We start from the raw sequence: 24,203 nt of genomic DNA on the forward strand, positions 1-24,203 counted from the left end.
AGCACCCCTCCTTCCTCTCCAAACTGCCCCATAACGTCCATAGTCCCGCTTTCCCTCGCCCCTTCCTCCACAAACCTTACCCCAATCAGTACGTCACTTCCACAATCCCCCACACTCCCCCCGCTCATCTTCCCCTTTCCTCACCTCTCCCCACCAGTCCACCTGCCATCCTGCCCATCCTCTCCTCCCAATTCTGGTCCACACCCCTCCCCCCTCCCGTGGCCTTACCCAATCCTCATACTAACACCAAACTACCGTCGCCAAACCCTCCTGGATACCACTATCCCCTAGCGGTACTAACCCTAACCAATCCGTCCCCTACTCCCCCTCCATTCCAATCACGCCCAACTCCCTCCTCTCCATCCTCAACCAAGCACTTCGTAACATTGACCTCAATCTCTCTACCTTGGTGGATGAACTTACCCTACTCAGGAAAGACTATAATCGGCTCAAATCCGACAAACTCACAGTCAGACCCACCTGACCCCCTGCCCCTTGCGCCAACCCTCGAAAACGTTCATACCTCAAACATTGGTCTACAACGCCTCTCCTACCCTGCTCCCACAGACCCGCTTGAACCTTGAATACCTACTCCGCCCACGATCTCTCCGTCCTCTGCAACACTTACACTAACAATCCCTCGCCTAAAGATCTGCCTCCCTCTCACTCCAAGATCCCTGTTATCTTGGGGATGAACAGAACCCCCGAATATCCTAACTCCCCCAGACCCCCCCCCCCCGCAACTCACCTCCGTTCAACTACTCCCCGTCACTATCAACAACCCTAAACCCCTCAACTGCATGCTTGTGAATTGCCGCTCGGCCGTCCGGCATGCAACCAAAATCTCTGAAACCATTCTTAATGAAGATACCGACATCGCATTCCTCACCGAAACCTGGCTCATAGACCACTCCACGCCCATCCTTGACCTTCTCGCCCTCCCTGGCTACTCTATTCTCAGAAAAGACAGACCTATAAAAATAGGTGGAGGACTAGCAATAATTTTTAAAAAAGAACTCCAACTCTCTCCAATCACCAACGAAGACTATTCAACCTTTGAATACATAGGAGCCGAACTTAAAATAAAAAGCTCCCCCCCATTACGGCTTCATAATATCTATCACCCTCCTGGTGAACCCCTTCCTTTTGCTGAAGAACTTTCGGACCTTATAACCAAATCTCTACTCTCCAACTCCAAAGATATCTTCCTAGGAGATCTTAACCTACACTGGAATGAACCTGATGACCACACAATCAACCTTCTCAATAACCTTCTTGAGATTAGTGACCTCAAGCAACTCTGCCTCTCCCCTACCCACACCAAAGGAGCCATTCTTGATGCCATCATCACCAACCCTGATCTGACATCCTTAACCAATATCATCCCTATCGACTGGTCTGACCACCATCTCATTCTGTTCACAATCTCCTCTCCAACCCCACCTGCCCCTATCAAAAACAACAAAACTATTATCTTGAGCAGAAATCTTAAGCAAATCCCTCCCGGCACCCTCAAACTGAAACTCCAATCCCATCTCATCCTCACCCCCCTCTTCAAATCCAAATGAACTCACGGAACACTTCAACAAAACTGTCGCAGAGGTCTTAGACGAGCTTGCCCCGCTGAAAAGTAAAACGCTAAAAACCAACCCCTCCAAATCATGGTTTACCCTCAACCTTAACAGAGAGAGACACTCACTCAGATTAGCGGAAAGAACATGGAGACAACACCCTACACCTGCCCACCTTGCTCTCCTTAGAACTGCCAGATCATCTTACAAAAAACACATCTTCTCTGAAAAAGCTTCTTATTTCTGCCTTCAACTCTCGCATGCCAAAAACAGACCCAGAGAACTGTTCAACATTATTAGAAACCAAACCTCCCCTGCACCACCCAACCCAGTGGCCTCTATTAAGAAGTGTAAAGAAATTGCCAGCTTTTTCACCGAAAAAATTGCCAAAATCGACCATGCTTTCCTTAATACCCAACCCTCGTCCAACCCTCAACCCCCCCAGGATACTACACCTAATCCCACGCCCTTAAAATCTCCCACAACACCCTCACCCATCCTCCCCTCTCTTGGCCTCCCCCGGATCCCCACCTACTATCACTCTGCTTAAAAACAACGCCTCTTGGCTTACTTTCCACTCCGTTTCTGAACGGGAAGTCGACAACATCCTATCAAATCTCAAACCATCCGCACACACTAAAGACCCTATCCCCTACTCACTTGCCCAAGATCTCAAACACATCATTGTCCCCTACTGGACCACCATCATTAACGCCTCCCTCTCAACAGGGAATGTCCCTCCCTCCCTTCAACTTGGACAAATCACCCCTATTCCCAAAAATCCTAAAGCCGATCCTAATGACTCCAACAACCTCCGCCCCATCTCCAACCTTCCCCTCCTCTCCAAAACTCTCGAAAAGTGTGCCCTACTTCAACTGGACGAACACATTAACACATTCACCTACTTGACCCCCTTCAATATGGCTTCCGCAAGGGTTGTAGCACGGAAACTGCGCTGCTCAACATAGTCGATGACATACACCTTGACCTGGACAAGAGTGAGACTTACCTACGCTGCTTTTGACACGGTGTACCACCCAACCTTACTCAACATACTCAAGGAACACTTTGGCCTGAATGGCACTGTCCTTAACTGGTTCACCTCCTACTTCCAACACAGAACACAACAAATTAAAATTCAAAACTCCCTATCTTGCCCAACTCCCGTCTCCCTTGGTTTACCACAAGGATCTATCCTCTCTCCTGCTCTGTTCAACCTCTTTATGGAATCCCTCAACTTGATACTTAAAGAAGCCAACATCAATTAGCATCTGTACGCTGACGACACTCAACTTTACTATAAAGTAAAAACCCATTCTATCATCCTACACCTCAACTCAGCACTAACCAAGATCCAAACCTGGTTCCACAGCAACCATCTTAAACTCAACCCTAACAAAAATGAGATTATCCTCTTCTCACCCAAAAATAACCCTCTCCCCATTCAATCATGGATCGCGGATCTCAATGCCCTTAACTGCCCTCTCTTCCTTGCAGAATCTGTCAAATCTCTTGGCATCACCATCAACAATAATCTTACTCTTAACTCCCACATTAAAAACACAGCAAAAAGTGCACTTTTCACACTCCGGCATCTCAAAAAAATCAAACCCTTTATTCCGGCTGAAGACCTCAAAGTTATTACCCAATCACTGGTCCTTTCCAAAATAGACTACGGAAACGCCCTTCTCTCTGGTACCCCCAAAATCCATCTTGCCCCCATCAAATCCGTCCTCAATCTCGCAGCCAGACTCACCATAAACTGTAAGCGTTTCGACCACATCTCACCCGCCCTCAAGGCCCTCAAATGGCTCCCCATTGAAGGTAGATCCTCCTACAAAATTGCCTGTATTACACACAAAGCCCTCTATCGGAAGACTCCATCCTACCTATCAACCAAACTGAAAAAAGCTGGCTGCACCCGAACTCTGAGAAGCTCCAACTCTCTCCTCCTCATACCCCCTCTCCTCAAAAAAAGCTCCTCTCAATCCCGCTCATTGTCTGGCAAGGCCCCAACCATCTGGAACAACCTCCCCAAAGACCTTCGCTGCAACCCCTCCTATGCCAACTTTGAAAGAAACCTTAAAATACACTTCCTCACTAAGGGCCAGATGTAGGTAGCCCTTTACCGATCGGAATCGGCCGAAAATACTGATTTTCGGCTGTTTACGATCGGTAAAGGGCTATGGAGATGTAGGGGCACATATTCGGTAATTTTACCGAATCGTTATTATTACCGATTCGGTAATATTTACCGATTCGGTAAAATTACCGAAAATGCAATGTGGGTAGCCAATTTTCCATTGGCACATGCCTTTCAGAATCGGTATTTTACCATGGAATACAAATCCATGGTAAAATACCGATTCCTGTGTACATGCACATCTGTGCATGTACACATGTGCCATGTGACAGACAGACATGCCCTTATGGCATGTCTGTGTGCCACATTGCACACATGCCCGTTTTGGGGGTGCTAGAGGGTGTCAAAGTGACACCTCCTGCACCCTTGACAAATTCGGTATTTACCGATTCGGTAAATACTGAATCGGTATTTGAATTGAATCCTATGGGCTTCAAGGCCCATAGGATTCAATGGCAAATACCGATTCGGTATTTACCGAATCGGTAAATACCGAATTTCAAGGTATCGGTAAAAAATCCAGATGTTGGTACCTACATCCCATTTACAGATTTTGAAATACCGAATCGGTAAAATTCGGTATTTCAAAATCGGTAAATGGGATTTACCTACATCTGGCCCTAAATATTGGGAATGTAGCCCCCTGCTCTCCTTTATTTATATTTATTTCCGCATCGCTTTGCTGCTTTTTTCGAGTCCTCCTTGCACACTGTTTTTTTGTTTCTTGTAATTGACGTTCTGCTTATATGATCTGTACTCCTCACACTATGTACTCTAAATGGTTCCTCTAATCTGTATCTTACCAAATATGGAACTTGTTTCGCTGCTTTCCTGTGTATTACCCCTGTTATGTAAAGCGCTCTGATACCCTTGGGTGGAGCTAGCGCTATATAAAACCTTCAAAATAAAATAACAGTCTCGGGCATGGGTTACCTGCAACAGTCTCGGGCAGGGTTACCAGCAACAGTCTCGGGCAGGGGTTACCTGCAACAGTCTCGGGCAGGGGTTACCTGCATCAGTCTCCAGAACGGGTTACCTGCAACTGTCTCCGGCAGGGGTTACCGGGATTACCTGCAACTGTCTCCAGCAGAGGTTACAAGCAACTGTCTCCGGCAGAGGTTACAAGCAACTGTCTCCGGCAGGGGTTACCTACAACTGTCTCCGGCAGGGGTTACCTGCAACTGTCTCCGGCATCTCCGGCAGGGGTTACCTGCAACTGTCTCCGGCAGGGGTTACCTGCAACTGTCTCCGGCAGGGGTTACCTGCAACTGTCTCCGGCAGGGGTTACCTGCAACTGTCTCCGGCAGGGGTTACCTGCAACTGTCTCCGGCAGGGGTTACCTGCAACTGTCTCCGGCTGGGGTTACCTGCAACTGTCTCCGGCAGGGGTTACCTGCAACTGTCTCGGGCATGGGTTACCTACAACAGTCTCGGGCAGGGGTTACCTACAACAGTCTCGGGCAGGGGTTACCTGCAACAGTCTCGGGCAGGGGTTACCTGCAACAGTCTCGGGCAGGGGTTACCTGCAACAGTCTCAGGCAGGGTTTACCTGCAACTGACTCGGGCAGGGTTTACCTGCAACTGACTCGAGCAGGGGTTACCTGCAACAGTCTCTGGCAGGGGTTACCTGCAACAGTCTCGGGCAGGGGTTACCTGCAACTGTCTCGGGCAGGGGTTACCTGCAACAGTCTCGGGCAGGGGTTACCTGCAACAGTCTCGGGCAGGGGTTACCTGCAACAGTCTCGGGCAGGGGTTACCTGCAACAGTCTCGGGCAGGGGTTACCTGCAACAGTCTCGGGCAGGGGTTACCTGCAACTGTCTCCGGCACGGATTACCTGCCACTGTCTACCTGCAACTGTGTCTGGCAGGAATCACCCTCATATCAATGTGTCTGTAAACTGTGCATGTTTTTTATGGTCAAGCGGCGTCTCGTGTCCCACTGTCAGACCGTGGTTCACTTTACCAATACGCTAACCTCAGTTTTCCAGAAACTAGACCACATGCACATCTTTTTGACAATTCAGACTGTCTCTCACAGCTCAATGTGGTTGGATTTTAGCGGGGTAGAAGAATGTCCTTTTATGTTTGTCTGTAGAGCGCTTTAGGTCTCTTTGCTACTACAACGACTTTACAGCAGGACATTAATGCATATGCAAATGGTTTCAATTAGTGGACGTGTTGCCTGGCTGTGAAGCTGAGGCCCATGCCTACCAGAGTGATGCATGCGCAGTGTAAGGTTCTCGGTCAAAACGCATAGAGACAGATTGCGAGGTTCCTACTGGTGTTAGAGTTTGTGCTTGGCTTGCATAAGTTATGGCTGAGTTTGTGGCCCAGAACCTTCTGTTTGCCCTCTCGCCGCTCAGTCCCACCCCTTCAGCATTCCATCATCGCAGTGGAGGAAAAGCAGAAGCCAGACCGTCAGACAACTCACTAGGCGCTATTTACTCCTGCTGCCAAGGCCCGCCAACCTATCCACAGGTTGCACGTGCTACCCACCTTGGAGAATGTGCATGCGCAGATTTAGCTTTTTACCCACAAAACGATACATGCGAAGGTGAGGGCTGTTTGTTGCTTGTGCACAGCAACGATTCCCAGGGCCCTGGTGCAAACAAGGAAATGGCCCTTCTGACTGCTGTTGTTGCAGTAATGAAATACATAGAAACAACAGTGGTCCCTGGCAGGGAGATGAATGTTTGAAAATGAATATAGACTCAGTCAGTTCTATATTGATGAAGACATACCCAGCCGGGCAGTGGTCTTCAAAGTTTTATATTTAAATGAAAACGTACAAAACAAAATAACACCTTCAACAGTTCACGTGCGTGGGGCACAAGCCTGTACCCAACCACGACCGTGCACAAACAAAAACATACACAAAAGGGCTTTACAAGGCAAAATCAACAATCTCTGTAGAGTTCCAATTTTTGGACAGAGATTACTTATAGGTACCATTACAGTGGTTTCAGGACCCCAGCGCGACTCGGCGCTACCGACAATATTCGGCTCCGAAGGTACAAGCGGACAAGAGACACTGTTCGTCTGCCGCCACTGGACCCTCGAGAACTTCTCACTGATCTTCTGGTACAAACGGACTCAAGATAATTATTCTTTCCCGTCTTGGACCCTTGAGAATCCTTGATTGAATTACTGGACAAGCGGACCCAAGATACTAATCTTTTCCCGCCCCTGGACCTCCATAATTCCAACTGAATTCCCGAATCAATCTAAAAACTCTAAAAACACGGAATAGAGTATTCTACTGTTCCTGTTTCAACCCACTGCCTGCTTGCTCCTAACTGAGCTTGTTTATTGCTTTCCTGGCTAAAGAGGCTAATAACTAAAAAGGCAACCATTGCTTTGTCCTGATGATGGACCCCATTATTTAACAAGGGGGTCCGAAACGTCGTCGACCCATTGTGTACCATATACCTGTGAAATGTACAATATAAAACACTGTAATGGTACCTATAAGTAATCTCTCTGTCCAAAAATTGGAACTCTACAGAGATTGTTGATTTTGCCTTGTAAAGCCCTTTTGTGTATGTTTTTGTTTGTGCACGGTCGTGGTTGGGTACAGGCTTGTGCCCCACGCACGTGAACTGTTGAAGGTGTTATTTTGTTTGGTACGTTTTCATTTAAATATAAAACTTTGAAGACCACTGCCCGGCTGGGTATGTCTTCATCAATATAGAACTGACTGAGTCTATATTCATTTTCAAACATTCATCTCCCTGCCAGGGACCACTGTTGTTTCTACATGATTAACCTCCCCGAGGTCCCTCGCTGATACCATTTGGGGTCCCCTTGTTGTTTAAATAGATAGGCAGTAATGAAATACAGCAGTTGTCACGGCACAATGGCCCCCTCAGGGCTCTGGGCCACAGTGGCACTTCACCAATGGGAACTACACCCCAACAAGTGCACAATCCCCTCCCAGCTGCACAGTTCTCAATCGACCCTCATTTGAGGTACAAAATCATTATTTCTCTCAATTAATGAGCACACGGAAGCCACAAAACTGTACACGGCCAGCACTAAGTTTTGTGAAGCGATTATACCCTTCCTTAACAAGTATACTATCTGGGCAAAAAAATGGTAACTGCATCCTTTACATAGCGCTGGGAGTGAATTTCTGCATTTATGACCCCACCGGACATAGATCCTGTACCTTGTATAATGCAATAAAACAATTGTTACTTCCACAAAGTACATACACGCAGTCTGCATCAGTAGAACCTACACCACTTTTATATACATATCTCATCCGTGGAAAAGAACCATGTATTCACAACTGAATTAGTGCTACACATCCATACAATCCCAAACACACGCACACAGCACCAGTGCAATGTGCACCGCACCTGCGTACATACATCCATACAATATGAACCATGTACACACAACTGTTTCGGTACTAAACTGACGGGTACTCAGACACTCCTAAACGCTTGGAGTATGAAAGCTTCATTACTATCTGTATCAGGTGGGCATACATTCCCAGGCACATGACAGCAAGTACCATACCTGCCCTAGGTGAACACACACACACATAGTATATCAGTAAGGCCTGCCCATGTGCCCCAGGCACGCACAAAGGTGCACGCACACACACACACACACACACTCACTATCTCTCTCGCACATTCTCTCGCTCTCTCCCACACTCGCTCTCTCATACACTCTCTCTATAGGACGGCTATAGTTCTTGCACACACTGTTAGGACATCAACGCACAAAAGCCTTTCACAATGAAAAAGCCAGAACCTGAGACATTGACAGTGATTCTGTTAGAAACAGATACAATAAGAAATTAGGGCTGGCCAAGGAAAAGTCACGAGACGAAGATTACAAAACAAAACTTTATTTGGTCCATGGGAACCTGAGTTTGTGAACGGTCAAAGGGTTATTATATTACAAGGAATAAGAGCTCTGTTGTACAATTGGTAAAATATCCTATGTAATCACTGAACAATATATACAATTTTCAAAATATTCACATCTCAGGCAAAAAGAGGGTAATCAAAGAAAAAATGAAAGATGAAGGGTTACAGGGAAAATGAAAGAGTTACAAAAGCTAAAAGAAGAAAACATGATTCCAAGGAATATTTGCTGAGACAAAATAGGGAAAAGCCAGAAAAAAGGGTGAAGCAGAGAAAACCAGGAGAGAGAACGAAGCATGAACAGTAGAGTAAAACATTGAAAAGAAACAGGAGAGACAATTAATATTCCCATGTCAGGAGTCATTATACCACAACACCACTGGCACAGGTCAGCCAGTAAATCACTCGCCAGTAAGAATCAGCTTGGTAAGACAGTCTTCCTCAAAAGAGCGGTGAGCTGCAGAGGCATCTTGCAAACTTCCAAACCCCAGTGTTAAACCACAAGCATCTACCCACAAAGGTAACCCTCCAGAGCCCAAATAGCAGTACCACAAGCTTAAGACTGGAGATGTTCCTGCAACAACCCTCAAACTAACAGACAGCCGCAAGGTGGCATCATGCAATCTTTACATACAAGTAAATCACACACATTGTGCCTATGATGGTACACAGTTAAACGCCTACCCTGCATCTAATACACTGCTTCCAGCTAATGCTGATGCACAGGTAAACATATTCCGAGAAGCACTGTGCTCCTTGGTCAAAAACATCCAAGAAATACTGAGCCACATATACACAACTACCAGAAAACCCTGTACCTCAACAAGCAACTCTCTTGACAACCTGTGGTTGAGGAAGTTAATTTCTAGAAGATTCTGTGACACTTCACAGACCAGCCCAGTAAAACAATCACTGAATAGGATTTCTGAAAATCCCTACCATCATAGAATATATTTAAAAAACATCCTACGCCCTGTTCATTTTATAGAAAACTATATGTTGCTGGGCACTACTTCTCAAGAAACCCTGTCTCCCTGTGTGCAACTCTGGCCCACTTACAGCCATGGTAAGGTAGGACCTGATAATCCAACAGAGCATAGTGTGGGATCAGGCATAGAAACTGATTTACCAGCTCAAAACCTGGTAGATCATTCCGAAAATATGAAATATATATTTTTAAAAATAGACTAAACTTGGCCCCTGACCAACCATTATTGTCAGCTGCACTCACTAAAGTCACGAAAGCCCGTTTTCAAATAAAAGCACAAATAAGGCAAATATAATAACATTTCTAAAAAATAGCAAACACGAAGGTTCAAATAAAGTGTAACTATATGCATATATCTCTGGTCATGCTTCATTTCTCTTTTATTCAGGCATATTAGAAACCATTGGACGGGCCAGTCCTAAACTGTTCTGGTTACTCCAAAATTATGAATTAAAAGAGTCTACCATTATGAAACAAATGGGGACTTCCCCCATAACATGAGGCCAGATTTCAAACTCGCTGGTCCAGACATGGTGAGAGAACACTGCAATTGCAGCACGGGGTCAACTTATTCTTCAAGAAGGGAGGCTGGAGAACTTCTGCTGGTCAAACTGGACAACATCTTCGAACAAGCATCAAGAAAATAATTTTCACTGGAAATGAGGCCCACCTAGTTGTCCCACTGCCCATCAAAGAGATGTTTTGGAAACCCAATAGGCAGCCAAAGGTCTGACAGTGTCCAATGTGGCCAGGCAAAGCTGGTCTTTGAGCCTTTCCCAATAGGCTTGTGGAAAGCTATTTATATGTCAATTCATTTATAAGAATGCAGCACTTACAGCATGCTACTGCTAACTTGGGAAAGACTGGTTTCTATGTCTTTTTAAAAAAAATGTGATCTACTGCAAACCTTCATCACCCATCTTTAATCTTACTGCTCTTTTCAAAGGCTAGGGAAGGGGCTTATGAGGAGTTATTACCTCTGCGGAAAAAACAGAATCGACCACGGAGCTTAATGGCGGTTGGACGGATTGCAAACATTACCAGTTAAGGAACTGGCGAAAGGGTTCAAAACTGTCTTTTACCAGAGGGTGCGAAGGAAAGGGCACATTCACAGAGTTTTATTTCTTGCATCCAAAATGGGGTATGTATCCTGTGCTAGGTCACTTGCCACTACTTTGAGGGACAGGATTTCAACTCTAGTGTTTAATTTAGAATCTGATCTCAAATCTACATCACTTTTGGACCTTTTGATGGCAGCTTTTGCCTGCTGGTGTACCACAGCGCTAATGAGGTAGGCATCTTTGCAGAAACATTCCAGTTCCTTAGCTTATTTTAAAACACTGGGCTACCATTTCGAGAGGATATATACTCGAGGTTGATAGGAGATCAGATGGTCCCATTACTACATATGGGGATGATCCTGAAAGCAATATCGACTGGGACAGTTTAGCACCTCAGGGTTTCTTTCTGGATCTCTTGAGACAAACAATATTTCCTAACGAGTAGACACACATCCTTCCCTTTTTCAAAAACATGGGTTGGACTGATCTGAACAAGTCTTCCAAGTTAGTCTCGGCACTGCAACCACAGTGCAGTTAGTCTATTGACTCTATGGTGGTGTTCAGAGGTTTCTTTGCTTTTTTAATTTCTTGGGTTAGGCCAGTAGAGACGGCTAGAGCACTGTCTGTTTTAGGGCAGCTAGCCCAAAAGAGTGAGTGCATAAAAAAAGGAAGAGTGGCAGGTATGTTTGAAAGCTGGAGCCACTTAGATGTGTTGAACATTTAACATTCCCTCTTGATAAAATCTCAAGTTTTGAGCTGACGAATCGCTTTCTTCGAATGAGCAGTTAGGTATAAGCAAACTTAGAACTGAGGAATGGGCATGACATACCCAGGAAACACTACTCAACAGGGTCAACAACTTCTATGAAACCATTAAGCATTGTATGAAACCTTCAACAAAGGGGAAAACTGCCCTTCTAAGCTTTTCCAATGAACCCAATGGAATGGTTCCTTTATTGGCATTTAACTTTGAGGGCACTATGCCTTCAGGCACAATCTTTGTACGGATACCAAACATGCTAGCATACTGAAGATGAACAATGAGCAATACTTTACTTGCTGGTGCAAACCACCCATAAACCTTGACTATTGATATGCATACTGATAAACTAAGCAAAAAACATTGTGTGTTGGAACAAGACCTCACTGAAACTCATCCCATGATAAATTTGTGGGAAAAGAATGTGACTGCATGAAACGTGATGAGGGTGACAACATTTCCTGCTCCAAAAATCTGAGGATAATACTCTGTTCTATACTCCAATAACACACATGGCTACAGTATTCCCAACCCAAAATCTTACCTTTGTTACTTGTTTTTTGAGCTATTAACATTAGTGTTTCCTAGGTCTCAAGAGCACAATACATAAAATCTCCTACTCGTCAACATAACAGCCTAAGATGTCATTATGTCACGGAATCGGAGCACTGCTTTATCAACCATGAATCCAGAGTTAATCCAGACTCCAAAACCAAATGATCTGACTTTTACTTAAAAATCTCTTTCTAAAACCAAAAAGTTCAGAAGTTTATCCTCTTCAAGGAAACTACTTTAATAGCATTTTGCATTAGCATCAAACTCTTAATCTTGTACCTAGGGATTTTTTTCCATCTCAGACACTAAGCCACTAATTCCAGTGTCCAGGAACATAGGCAATTCATTATTGCCCCTTGAACATTCATTAATTCATTCAACAATCAACAGCTTTTCAGACATGTCCTAGGAACCCTTATGCCTCAACCTTACTAAAAGAGCCTGATTCTGAGAGACAAGCATATTCAGAGTGCCAAAGCTTCTTACTCTTGCGACAAGAATCCAAAAGTTTAATCCTAGCTCGCAGAAGCGAAGAATCTCAACATCAAGTGCATTAGCGTTTTAACCTTGAAAAGGGAGGCAGATCACCCCAAGACTTACAGAAAACATCAACGCCTTTTGGTAGGAAGCTAGCCCACCACCATACAGGAAAGCCAAGCACCTACACATCCACCCGGGAGTCAAGAGTGCCCGCTTTACGTGGTGAGCACAAATGTTGCTTAACAGATAACCAGAAGGTCTCAGCCTCGCATATAGAGCCCAGGCATTTCACTATCACCCTTATAATCCATGGGTTTCCCCATCACATATAGAGATCAAGCATCACAGTTTGGAAGCTAGAGTCTCCCATTCTGGCATACGTAGACAGGGACTCATCCTCATGCGGGGAGAGTTCGTATCTCTTCACATGGGGAACAGAATGGCCCATTCTCAGAATGACTTTCTGACACTTTATAGTAATGTCTCCCTGAGTTGCATGTTCTAACCGATGGAACCCACAATAACAAATGTAGCATTTGAAGCCCTTAAGGTCCCATTTAGGAATACTCTGGCAAATTCAGTAAAATGTGTGTGCATATTAGAGTAAGCAGGCGGATGGGATGAGACACACAAGGGGTAATGTTACATTTGAAAACTAATCTTTAAAAAAGGGTGCCAAAAAAGGTGTAATTGAAGAGGACAGCCAATGATACAATGCCACCGCCCCGGGTGATACCAATTAATGGACTGCAAGGCTGCGATCCACAGATGTTCAAAGTACAGCCCTGGGGAGTGAAGAGCGTGTTTCTCAATCAACAGGCGGTGTTGGCATCCCAAATGGGTCCTAATTCCTCAGACGCACACAGAAAGGACCGGCCTTTCTGGCCGACAGACAGTAGCAATGCGCAGTCATGATGAGGCAGAAGAGAGACTTCTTTCAAGCTGTGCCAGTCCTCAACCCCATCGTACCGGTGCCCTGAGAGTTGAGATTATTTCAAGCTTTGTTTGCATTAATTCACACTCCTCCTTGATTTTCAATTTTCCCAGTGTCGCATGGCACAGCTCTTGGGAAGGTAACGGCAGTGGGCAGAACAGAGACTGCAGAAATAATGATGTCATCAGGATGAGAAGAAACTTCATTCAAGGTAGCTCGTTCGATCACTGCTCCACCAGGTGTCCACAACAGTCATTCATGATATAGATTCAAGCACATTTTCTCATGATTAGAAAGATGGATGCTTCACGTTGCTGGGAGGCTCTGGCATCTTGATGGTTGTGGGTGGATCTGGGGTACCCAAGGCAAAAAGGATAGGAGGGGGAAGGGTCCATGTGTCATAGTGGTCGAGGGCCGTGCAAACCAGCCACCTCTGGAGTGAGCAGAGGGCTGTGGGTCCCTTTAGTGGGTATCCAGTCATTGAGGAATGCTTGGCTGGCCTTGCGGTGGGCCAAGCGGTGGGTAATTGAGAAGCCTGCGTTGCCTTCTAGCTGAGAGAGGATCACCAGCACCTGCCTGAAAACACAGAAAGAAAATGTGATAAAACTGCATGTATATTTGCTTGACCTACCAGATGTCAATACATTTTCTGTATAATTTCTTATGTGAGGCAACATCAGTGTAAGCTTCTTAGCTTGTATTGCATTGTATTTTGATTGCATTTACATAGTGCTTACTACCCCTGATGAAGAGTCGAAGTGCTTTGTGCTGCGAAGCATGCTGCCCCAGGAACCCACGGTCCGTGGTTAGTCCAGCGTTTATTGGTTATTGTTTGTTTTTGACTTAATCTTGTGCTCTCAAGGAAAGCCTTTAATGCATTTGATCCAGTTTCTTTGTGGTAGGAAAGTGTGCAGGGATGGAAAGTAGGAGAGAATCAATCATAGGAAAAGAGGAGGGATGTCAATTAGAATCTAAAGTCATGGTCAGTTTTTATGCATGGTTTGAAGAATATGGAGGAGGCTGTTTGAGATATCATGCAATGTAAGGATGAAAGAGAGAGAAGTTATAAGGCATAAGCAAAGTGGACAATTGCCCAGGGCTACCACCTTCCATAGGACCCCCTGCTAAAGTTTGTGGAAAGGCGAAATTCCTGTCATAATAATGCTACTCATGCAAAAAGCCTTCTTTGTTAATTTGACATCCCAGCAGACTTAACAAAACTTAGAGCCACATTTACTAAAGATTTACCCTAGGAAAAAGTCATGTTAAGTGACGCAAAGCAGTGCAGATTTGCAAGGGTATTTGCATTCCTCTGCAAACATTTTGCACTGGAAGGATACCCTTTTTTAAAGACAAGGTAGTGATGTATGCTGCTTTGTGCCACTTTGCGTCAAGAGAGCATTACTTGGACGGATTAAGGCACGCACCCCTGGTTTATTTATTTTGATTCAAAGCCTGATCCACTAAAGATAGCCTGACTGACCTTTGCATCAAAAGAGAACACCTCCTTGAAGCAGGCACTAACATGCAGAAAGGTTTTAATTTCTGTAAACATTCCGCATGTTGCATTTGGGCTTGACCGCACAGCACACAATCACTGTGTGAAATGTTTGAGAATGGAGTGGTGTGGCTCACTGGTTAGAGGCGGCAGACCCAGGAGCAGAGGACGGCCCGGGACCAGGGTTCAATTCCCGATGCGGCAGGGTCGTGGACCAGGGTCAGCGGACTCGATAATTCTCACCTCTGTGTCTACTCTAACCAGGAATCACACTCGGCAACTCTGGGCATTAGCTTGCCTCATCTCCACACCGGCCCCCCACATACGCCGGGGATGCCTGGTTTCACCTTGGAGATACCCAGTAGGGACCATCTCACAGGGAAAGCCAGGACGGGTTCCCCAGCGGTCCATTGCGCAGAGATACTTCTTCGGGATTCGATTCTGGCGCATTAGAAACCCACAATTAAATTAAATGTTTCTAGGTGTAGGAAGAATATGCTTCCAGTACAAATCCTACACTAGACAGTATACACACACCTCTGCACCATGGTGTTAAGGGTTGCACTAACGTAGGCGTAGTGAGCAGCAGCCCACTTGCATAACTCAGCAGTGCAAACTTTGGCCGCTGTCCTGTGCCAAAAAATGAATCTGTCCCTTTGTGTGCATGCCTGGCATGCCCAGTCTTAACCCTTGCAATCTCAGTCAGTCGGTCGTTCGACTCATATCCCTTAACCCTGCCTCTTAACCTTCTTTCTCTAGCTCCACTTCTCCATGTACCTTCATCCTCTTTCTCTGAGCTCTCTCTACCTCCTTGCCTCTCTCTAAATACCCGATGCCACAGCTCGCCCGGGACATGTTGACCACCGTTCTTGAAAGCTGACTTCATCTGACTCCAAATGTCCCCAGGACCCTGGCGCTAACCCCCTATATCACTGGACAGCCCTCCCCAACCCCCCTCATGAACACCGACCACACCCCACGCAACCTTCCCGATACACTATTCCCCCAACGCATACCCGCTACCTCTACTCCGATTCTTCCTCTACACCGATTCCATCAACCCTGCACCCCTCCGTCCTACTCACCCCCCTTTCCTGCCCCGGAGGTCTCGCCTCCCCCTCAGCCCAGCTAAGATGCCCCCGGCCGCACAATTGGACACGCATCTCTGCCCCTCCTCTAACCACCTATCTCCTCAAGGGCAGAACACCTTTGCTATAACATTCCCACGCAGCCTCCCCTTCAAAGCAAAAAAACGCTTCAAACAGAATATAATTAGGCTACACCCCGAAACGCTAGTTGTTGACACCTACCACTGCACAACTAGAGGACAGAGGAAAATGGACTTCATTTTCCTCACCAACAGACCTGACGTTTGGCTAACCATCTTTAACTCATCCCTCCCTGTCTCCAAAACCACCTTCACCGAACATAACCGCAAACTAACTATCGCCCCCCCTGACCCAACAGTCTCTGACCGGAGACCTCTCCATCACCATCTATGAGAATGGCACCATTCTAATGCAGGTGAAAGACGAGAACCTAGAGTTCTTCGACTCTCTCTTCCCCACACTTAAGATGGCTACTATCCATTACCCTCACAAACCCCCCCACTATTAGCTCCTTACAAACTCCCAGTCCTCAGAGCATCTCCCCGCCACCCCAACGTCCCCTCACTACTCTACTTAGTCACTCCGCCAATCAGACGACACCATCAGCCCTAGCTCCCCCTAGTTCACAACTCCCGTCCACCACCCTTCACTCCCCACCTCCCACTATTCAGCCACTCTCTCATCCCCAAAGGACCTCCAAATCCCCTTCTAACTACCAATCCTCCACCCTTAGAGATCCACCCCAGTGTCCCAACCCTTCCTTGCTCTTCCACCCTGCCAATCCCACGTTCTCACCCGCCCCCCTTTCTCTCTACCCCCGTCCCCCTCCCATCACTCCCAGACTTCCAGTATTCAGCCCCCCACTCATCCCCAAAGGACCCCCACCCCCCATTCCCTAGTTCCCGAAGCACCACTAGCTCTGTCTCCCCACCTTAGAGATCCTCCCCCCACCAGAGATCCTCTCGTCGTCTCCCCCTCAGCCGAGCTGTCGCATCGCCTCGACCTTATTGAAGCGCAGATCGCGACCCTGATCCTTGGCCTGAAGGAAACCCTATCTGCCTTAGGGAACCTCCAGTTGCCCTCCCCTCCCTCCAAACCACTCCACATCCCTCCTCCTCCCCCTAGGAATGACTATCTCCACCCCATTTGGGCTCATCCACACCCAGGTTCCCTGCCTCCTCGCACTAAAGGCCTGACGGAACCGCGAACAGTCAATCCCAGAAGAATTATAACCTCCCTCTCCCCCCAGGAAGTGAGCGCACTCGTCGCCTCGTACAACCTCCCCCCGAACCAGTCAGCTCAGGCCCCACTCACGAACTCGACTCTCACCTCTTCGATACAAGTCATCACCGGAGTGGGTAGAGACCTCCCCCGCATGGGGCCACTAGACCTCCACTGTTTCTTTCCTCCATACCCAGAGCCAAGCCTGACAATTTAAAAGCGAAAGAAGACCCCCCTTGAACTGAATGCTTATCAACAGCCGGTCTGCAGTCAAACATGCAATGGAAATAACTGAAGCCATCCTCTCTCAGGACCTGGATGTAGCCTTCATCACGGAAACGTGGCTAAACACCCTATCCCTCCCCATTCTGGACATGCTGGTGCCAACCGGTTTCTCAATTATCCGCAAAGACAGGCCTTTACGCAGAGCCGGTGACCAGGCGAGGTCGCCCCACCCACCGCTGCTACTGCCTCACTTGCCTAACCCTGTTGCCTTCGTTTCCTTAGCTGTGCCCCCGTTTTTCCTTCCTTTGCTGCCTTCGTTTTTTTTTTGTTTTTCACAGGGCGACCCAGCTGCCGCTGAGCCGCCCTCTGTCCTCCTTTCCCGCCGCTGCCTCCCTGTGGCCCCGCCCCCCTCCTGCCCATTCGCCGCCGCGCTCCCGCCACCCAGCTGCTCCTCCCTCCCGGCTCCTTCTTATGACGCCCACGCCTACGCGCAGCGGTCACGCGCAGCGGGCGCGCCGATTGCGCGCCAAAGGCAAGCCCGTCTGCGGCCGTCCGCACCTGGACCGCGCCCAGCGCCAGAACCCCTGTTCCCCACCGCCGATGCAAGACTACACGACAGACCTACGACGCCGCCACTCAACGCACTCAATGCCGGCCGGAACCCTGCTTGCTACCGAGCCACCCCGAGACGCACCCACGGACCCTTAGCCTGCCAAGCCTGCCGATTCACCTGCCAAGTCCAGCACCAGCAGCAACCACCTGAAGTGCAGCCTGCTCAACACCCGCTCCGTCCACAGGCACGCCATGGAACTCTGGGACCTGCTTGACGCGACAGCACCAGACGTCGCCTTCCTCACCGAAACCTGGATGAACGCCTCCTCAGCGCCCGACATCGCCATAGCCATCCCGGACGGATACAAGATCACCCGGAAGGATCGCGTCAACCAGACGGGAGGAGGCATCGCCATCGTACACAAGAACACCATCCGCATCTCGACTAACTCCGACAAAACCTTCACCGCCGCCGAACACCTGCACTTCCAGATACACACTGACCCCAAGACCACCCTCCGAGGCACCCTCATCTACAGACCACCGGGACCACGCACACAATTCAGCAAAGACATCGCAGACTTCATCAGCCCGCACGCCCTTCCCTCCGCCGACTACATCCTCCTAGGGGACCCTCAACTTACACCTGGAGAACAACAACGACAGAAACACCACCGCCCTGCTGGACAACCTCGCCAACCTCGGACTCAAGCAACTGGTGAACACCCCCACCCACTACGCCGGCAACACGCTTGACCCCGTCTTCTCATCCAGCAAGCACATCTCCTTCAGCCACGCCACCGGACTCCACTGGACCGACCACAGCTGCGTCCACTTCAGCTTCAGAAGAACTGCGACCCACCACCACCCGCAACAGGTTCCCCGCCGAAGCTGGAGCAAGATCACCGCCGAGCAGCTCACCGCCTCCCTCAGCCAGAACACTCCCACGAGCACAACGGACCCCAACGAAGCAGCCAGCAACCTCACCAAGTGGCTGACCACCTGCGCCGATGACCTCGCACCACTAAAGAACCCTCCCAGCAGACCCGGCAGCAAGAAAACCCCCTGGTTCACCGACGAACTCAAGGAATCCAAGAAGAACTGCCGCACCCTCGAGAAAGCCTGGTGGCTCGACCAGACCACAGACAACAGGACCGCCCCTCAAGCACGCCACCCGCAATCACCGTCAGCTGATCCGCGCCACCAAGAAGACGGCACTCAAACAACGACTGGACAACAACGCCCACGATAGCAAGGAACTCTTCAGCATCGTCAAAGAGTTCTCCAACCCCAGCGCAGGAAACAACGACATCACTCCCTCGCAAGACCTCTGCTACTCACTCGCCTCGTTCTTCCACCGCAAGATCGCCGACATACACAACAGCTTCAACGCACAGACCACACACCCTTCCAGCGAACCAACGCCCGCCACCACCACCCTCTGCAACTGGACCCCGACCAGCACCGAAGACACCACCCGCACGATGAACTCCATCCACTCCGGATCACCAAGCGACCCATGCCCACACCACGTCTTCAACAAAGCTGACACCATCATCGCACCCCATCTCTGAGACATCATCAACTCCTCCTTCCATACCACCACCTTCCCGGAGAGCTGGAAACACGCCGAACTGACCGCCCTCCTGAAGAAACCAACGGCGGACCCCACCGACCGCAAGAACTACCGTCCCATCTCGCTCCTTCCTTTTCCGGCCAAAGTCATCGAGAAGACCGTCAACAAACAGCTTGCCGCCTTCCTCAAGGCTAACGGATCCCTCGACCCCTCGCAGTCCGGGTTTCGGGCCAACCACAGCACCGAGACCGCCCTTATCGCAGCCACCGACGACATCAGAACCCTGATCGACAACGGGGAAACAGCGGCCTTGATCCTCCTGGACCTCTCTGCGGCGTTCAACACTGTCTGCCACCGCACTCTAGTGAAGCGCCTCAGCAACATCGGAATTCGAGAGAAAGCGCTGAAGTGGATCATCTCGTTCCTCACCAGAAGAACCCAGAAATTCCGCCTCCCTCCGTTCAGATCCGAGGCCACCGAAGTCATCTGCGGCGTACCACAAGGATTGTCACTCAGTCCAACCCTCTTCAATGTCTACATGAGCCCCCTCGCAGCCATCGCACGCCAACACAACCTTAACATCATCTCCTACGCCGACGACACCCAGCTGATCCTCTCCCTCACCAACGACCCCACCACCGCCAAAGCAAACCTACACGAAGGGATGAAAGACGTCGCCGACTGGATGAGGAACAGCCGCCTTAAAGTTAACTCAGACAATCGGAAGTCCTCATCCTGGCATCATCACCCTCCGCCTGGGACGACTCCTGGTGGCCTCCGGCCCTGGGCACCGCTCCCAAACCAACAGACCACGCACGCAACCTGGACTTCATCCTGGACTCCTCCCTGTCAATGACCAGACAAGTCAACGCCGTCTCATCTTCGTGCTTGAATACCCTGCACATGCTCCGCAAGATCTTCAGATGGATCCCCACTGAAACCAGGAAGACCGTCACCCAGGCACTCGTCACCAGCCGACTGGACTACGGGAACACCCTCTACGCCGGAACCACAGCCAAACTTCAAAAAAGACTCCAACGCATCCAGAACGCCTCCGCACGACTCATCCTGGACATCCCCCGACACAGCCACATCACCGGACACCTGAGAGACCTGCACTGGCTCCCCGTCAGCAAGAGAATCACGTTCAGACTCCTTACCCAAGCACACAAGGCTCTCCACGACCTGGGCCCCAAGTACCTCAACGACCGCATGACCTTCTACACGCCCACCCGCCAGCTACGATCGACCAGCCAAGCACTCGCCAACGTACCACGTATCCGCAGAGCCACCGCCGGAGGAAGATCCTTCTCCTACCTGGCAGCCAAGACTTGGAACTCCCCCCCCACCCACCTTCGGCGAACCCAAGACCATCTCTCCTTCAGGAAGCAGCTCAAGACCTGGCTGTTCGAGCAGTAACATACCCCACTCCCCCAGCGCCTCGAGACCCTCCCGGGTGAGTAGCGCGCTTTACAAATGCCGTGATTGATTGATTGATTGAAAGGTGGGGGCTTAGTAATTATCCACAAAAATGACCTCTCCATCTCTGAAACTCCCTCCTGCCTGTACAGTTCCTTTGAAAGCCTGTCGGTCAACATCAAATCTCACTGTCACAGTTCACGTCAATGCCATCTCCTATACCATCCCCCAGGCAATTCCAACGAATTTAGAGCTCAGCTGTCGGATCTCATCACCCAATCAGCACTTAACAGCGATGACAGTTTAATTCTAGGCAACCTCAACCTAAGATGGAACAAATCCAATTACCCGCTGATTCAATCTCTCAACACCCTTCTGCAAGACAACGATTTGATCCACACTGCTCAGAGGAAACGCACTACAGAGGAGCGACCCTGGATGCCATCATTGCAAACAAAAATGCAATCTCGATTGATCACATCATCCCGGAGGACTGGTCAGACCACCACACCATTCTCTTTCATATCATTCAGCCGGCCCTATCCTTCCCACCCACCCAAGCCCCCCCTAAGTGGGTTAGGCACACTTCCAGAATCCCCCAAGACAAGCTAGAAGAAGGTCTCAGCACACTCCTCCCGAACAAGACGGAGTCCCTTTCAACCTCGGATCTCACCTCGCTCTACCATTCCAACCTGGAGCTCGCCCTGGATCAGCTGGCACCTCTGAAACAAAAAAAACCCAGAAGCATCCCCTCTAGGTCTTGGTTCTCTACTGACATTAATGAGGAAAGAAGACACCTAAGATCCTTGGAAAGAACTTGGAGGACCAACCCCACCGCCCTCCACCGGGACCAACTCAAGACAGCAAAAAAAAACTATTATACCCACATCAAGAACAAAAAGTCATCCTTCAGCTGCTTCGCCCTTGACAATACCAAAAACCGCCCCAAAGAACTCTTCAACATCATTAGGAACCAAACTTCCATCCCTAAGGCAGCCAACTTAGTAGCATCCAAGACCCAGTTCGAAAACTTTGCTAGCTTTTTCAATGAAAAAATCGCCAAATTTGATCGTTCATTCAGCACGAGTCCTGGACCCAACCACAAACCCCAGTAACCCCGCCTATCCACTGGTCATCCTTCCAGCCGGTTAAGGAAGAAATGATAAGCAATCTTATCGCTGCCGCTAAACCCTCATCTCATTCCCTCGATCAACTTCCCTCGAGACTGACAAAGGATTTGAAGCTCACTCTAGCCCCTATCTGGGCCAAGATCATCAACAGCTCCTTGATCGAGGGCTTCATCCCCGACTGCCTTAAACTTGGTCAAGTCACACCACTTCTGAAAAAAACAGGCCTTGATCTCCTGGACATGAACAACTTCAGACCGGTCTCGAACCTTCCGTTCCTAGACAAAATTCTTGAAAGATGCGTGCTTTCACAATTAAACCAACATCTTGAGAATTCTAATCTACTGAACCCACATCAGTCAGGGTTCAGGAAGGGCTGCAGTACTGAAACCGCAATCCTAAATGTCCTAGATGATCTGCACATGTCACTCGACTCCAACCAATGTAGCCTTCTCATCCTCCTTGACCTCTCGGCTGGGTTCGACACAGTGGATCATACCCTCCTACTCAATGCCCTCCGAGAGAGAGCGGGCATCGAAAAGACAGTCTTAAAATGGTTCTCTTTTCTTAACAACCGCACTAAAAAAATAAAGATCAACAGCTTTGAATCTGACCCCCTCCCCATCAGCAGAGGAGTTCCTCAAGGGTCAGTACTCTCTCCACAACTCTTCAACATCAACATGGAACCCCTCACCTCACTCCTAAGGAACTCCAACGTCCCCTTCCACCTTTACGCGGATGACACACAACTCTATCTGGAAACCACTATGATCGCAGACATTCACAGACTAAATGCTACACTCATGGAGGTCCAACATTGGCTCGCAGCCAACCACCTCAAACTGAATGAAGAAAAAACGGAAGTACTCCTAATCTCGAACAAAGATGAAAACCCACAAATAGTGGAATTGCTCAAAGCCTTAAATGCCCTCAATGTCTCTCTAACGCCAACGGACTCCGCAAAATCCCTAGGAATCACTCTCGACCCCAAACTGGACATGAATAAACACATCTCTAAAACCGCCAAAAGCGCGTTCCTGAACCTGAAACTTCTATACAAAATCAAACCCTTCCTCCCCCCCAAAGATCTGAAACAGGCCACGCAGGCACTTGTGCTCTCCAGAATTGACTATGGCATCGCAGTGCTGACTGGAACAGCCAAGTCGCACCTGGGACCTCTCACCTCCACCCTCAACGCAGCAGCAAGAATGGTCACAGGAACAAAGAAATTTGCCCACATCTCTCCGGCACTCAAAGAACTGAAATGGCTCCCGATCAACCAACGAGCTAACTTCCGCACAGCTTGCCTCACACACAAAGCCCTGCATACAGGCAAACCAGAATACCTGGCCTCCAAACTCAAAAGGGCGGGTCAGACCAGGAACCTCAGAAGCTCCAACACACTACTACTCATCCCTCTGAAATCACAGAAACGCAAAACCTCAAATAAATCCTTTGCGGGGAATGCCCCCAGGATCTGGAACTCCACCCCCCCCCATATCAGAATGACAGCCTCCTTCCCGCAAATCAAATCGCTACTCAAAGCCCTCTTCCTTGAACACTCCGGTGCCTAAGGAGAACCTCACGCCTGATGATGGAAGTCCGCTATCTCTCTGAATCCAGAGCCGGTTGACCCGCTCCTGATCTCCGCCCCATATTGCGCTCAAGTTACTGTCGTACAGACTCTATTTCCTGCTTGTTGTTCTTGATTCCTGTATTTCTATGCTTATTTTCCTTTGCTGCATATCTGTATTTGCTGTGAAGCGCTCCGATACCCTCGGGTCCAGCTAGCGCTATACAAAACTCCAATAAATAAATAAATAAATAATCTCTACTTTTCTCATGACCTGGACCCTCTCCATATCACTTTTTGTACCTATAGACGTAGCTGTCACTCTTGATTTTCTACCTCAACTTTCTCTCTTCTTCTTCCCTTTCTCTCTACCTCACTGCACTTCTTCCATCTGACATTTCTGTATCTCTCCTCCGTCTACTTCACTTCTCAGACAACCTAAATTGTATCTTTAGCTCAGCTATGCAACTTTCTCTCCATGTCTATGCTACCTTACTTATCTCTACATCTCTCATCCCTTCCTCACCACTCT

The 24,203-nt window shown here is 48.6% G+C and overlaps 1 protein-coding gene across 3 annotated transcripts in view; it reads right to left on the bottom strand.

Annotated features, from left to right (window-relative positions):
- Positions 1-8,558: 8,558 nt before the first annotated feature.
- CAPN15 (calpain 15) overlaps positions 8,559-24,203 on the bottom strand; it is a 374,161-nt gene continuing 358,516 nt past the window's right edge. For all 3 annotated transcript variants that reach the window (XM_086941170.1, XM_086941172.1, XM_086941171.1), the window contains one exon: positions 8,559-13,947. In XM_086941170.1, the coding sequence (XP_086797296.1) occupies positions 13,770-13,947 (178 nt within the window). In that variant the 3' untranslated portion in view covers positions 8,559-13,769. The remainder of the gene's footprint in view (positions 13,948-24,203) is intronic.

The sequence above is a fragment of the Lissotriton vulgaris genome, chromosome 10 (genome assembly GCF_964263255.1).
Source record: "Lissotriton vulgaris chromosome 10, aLisVul1.2, whole genome shotgun sequence".
NCBI lineage: Eukaryota > Metazoa > Chordata > Amphibia > Caudata > Salamandridae > Lissotriton > Lissotriton vulgaris.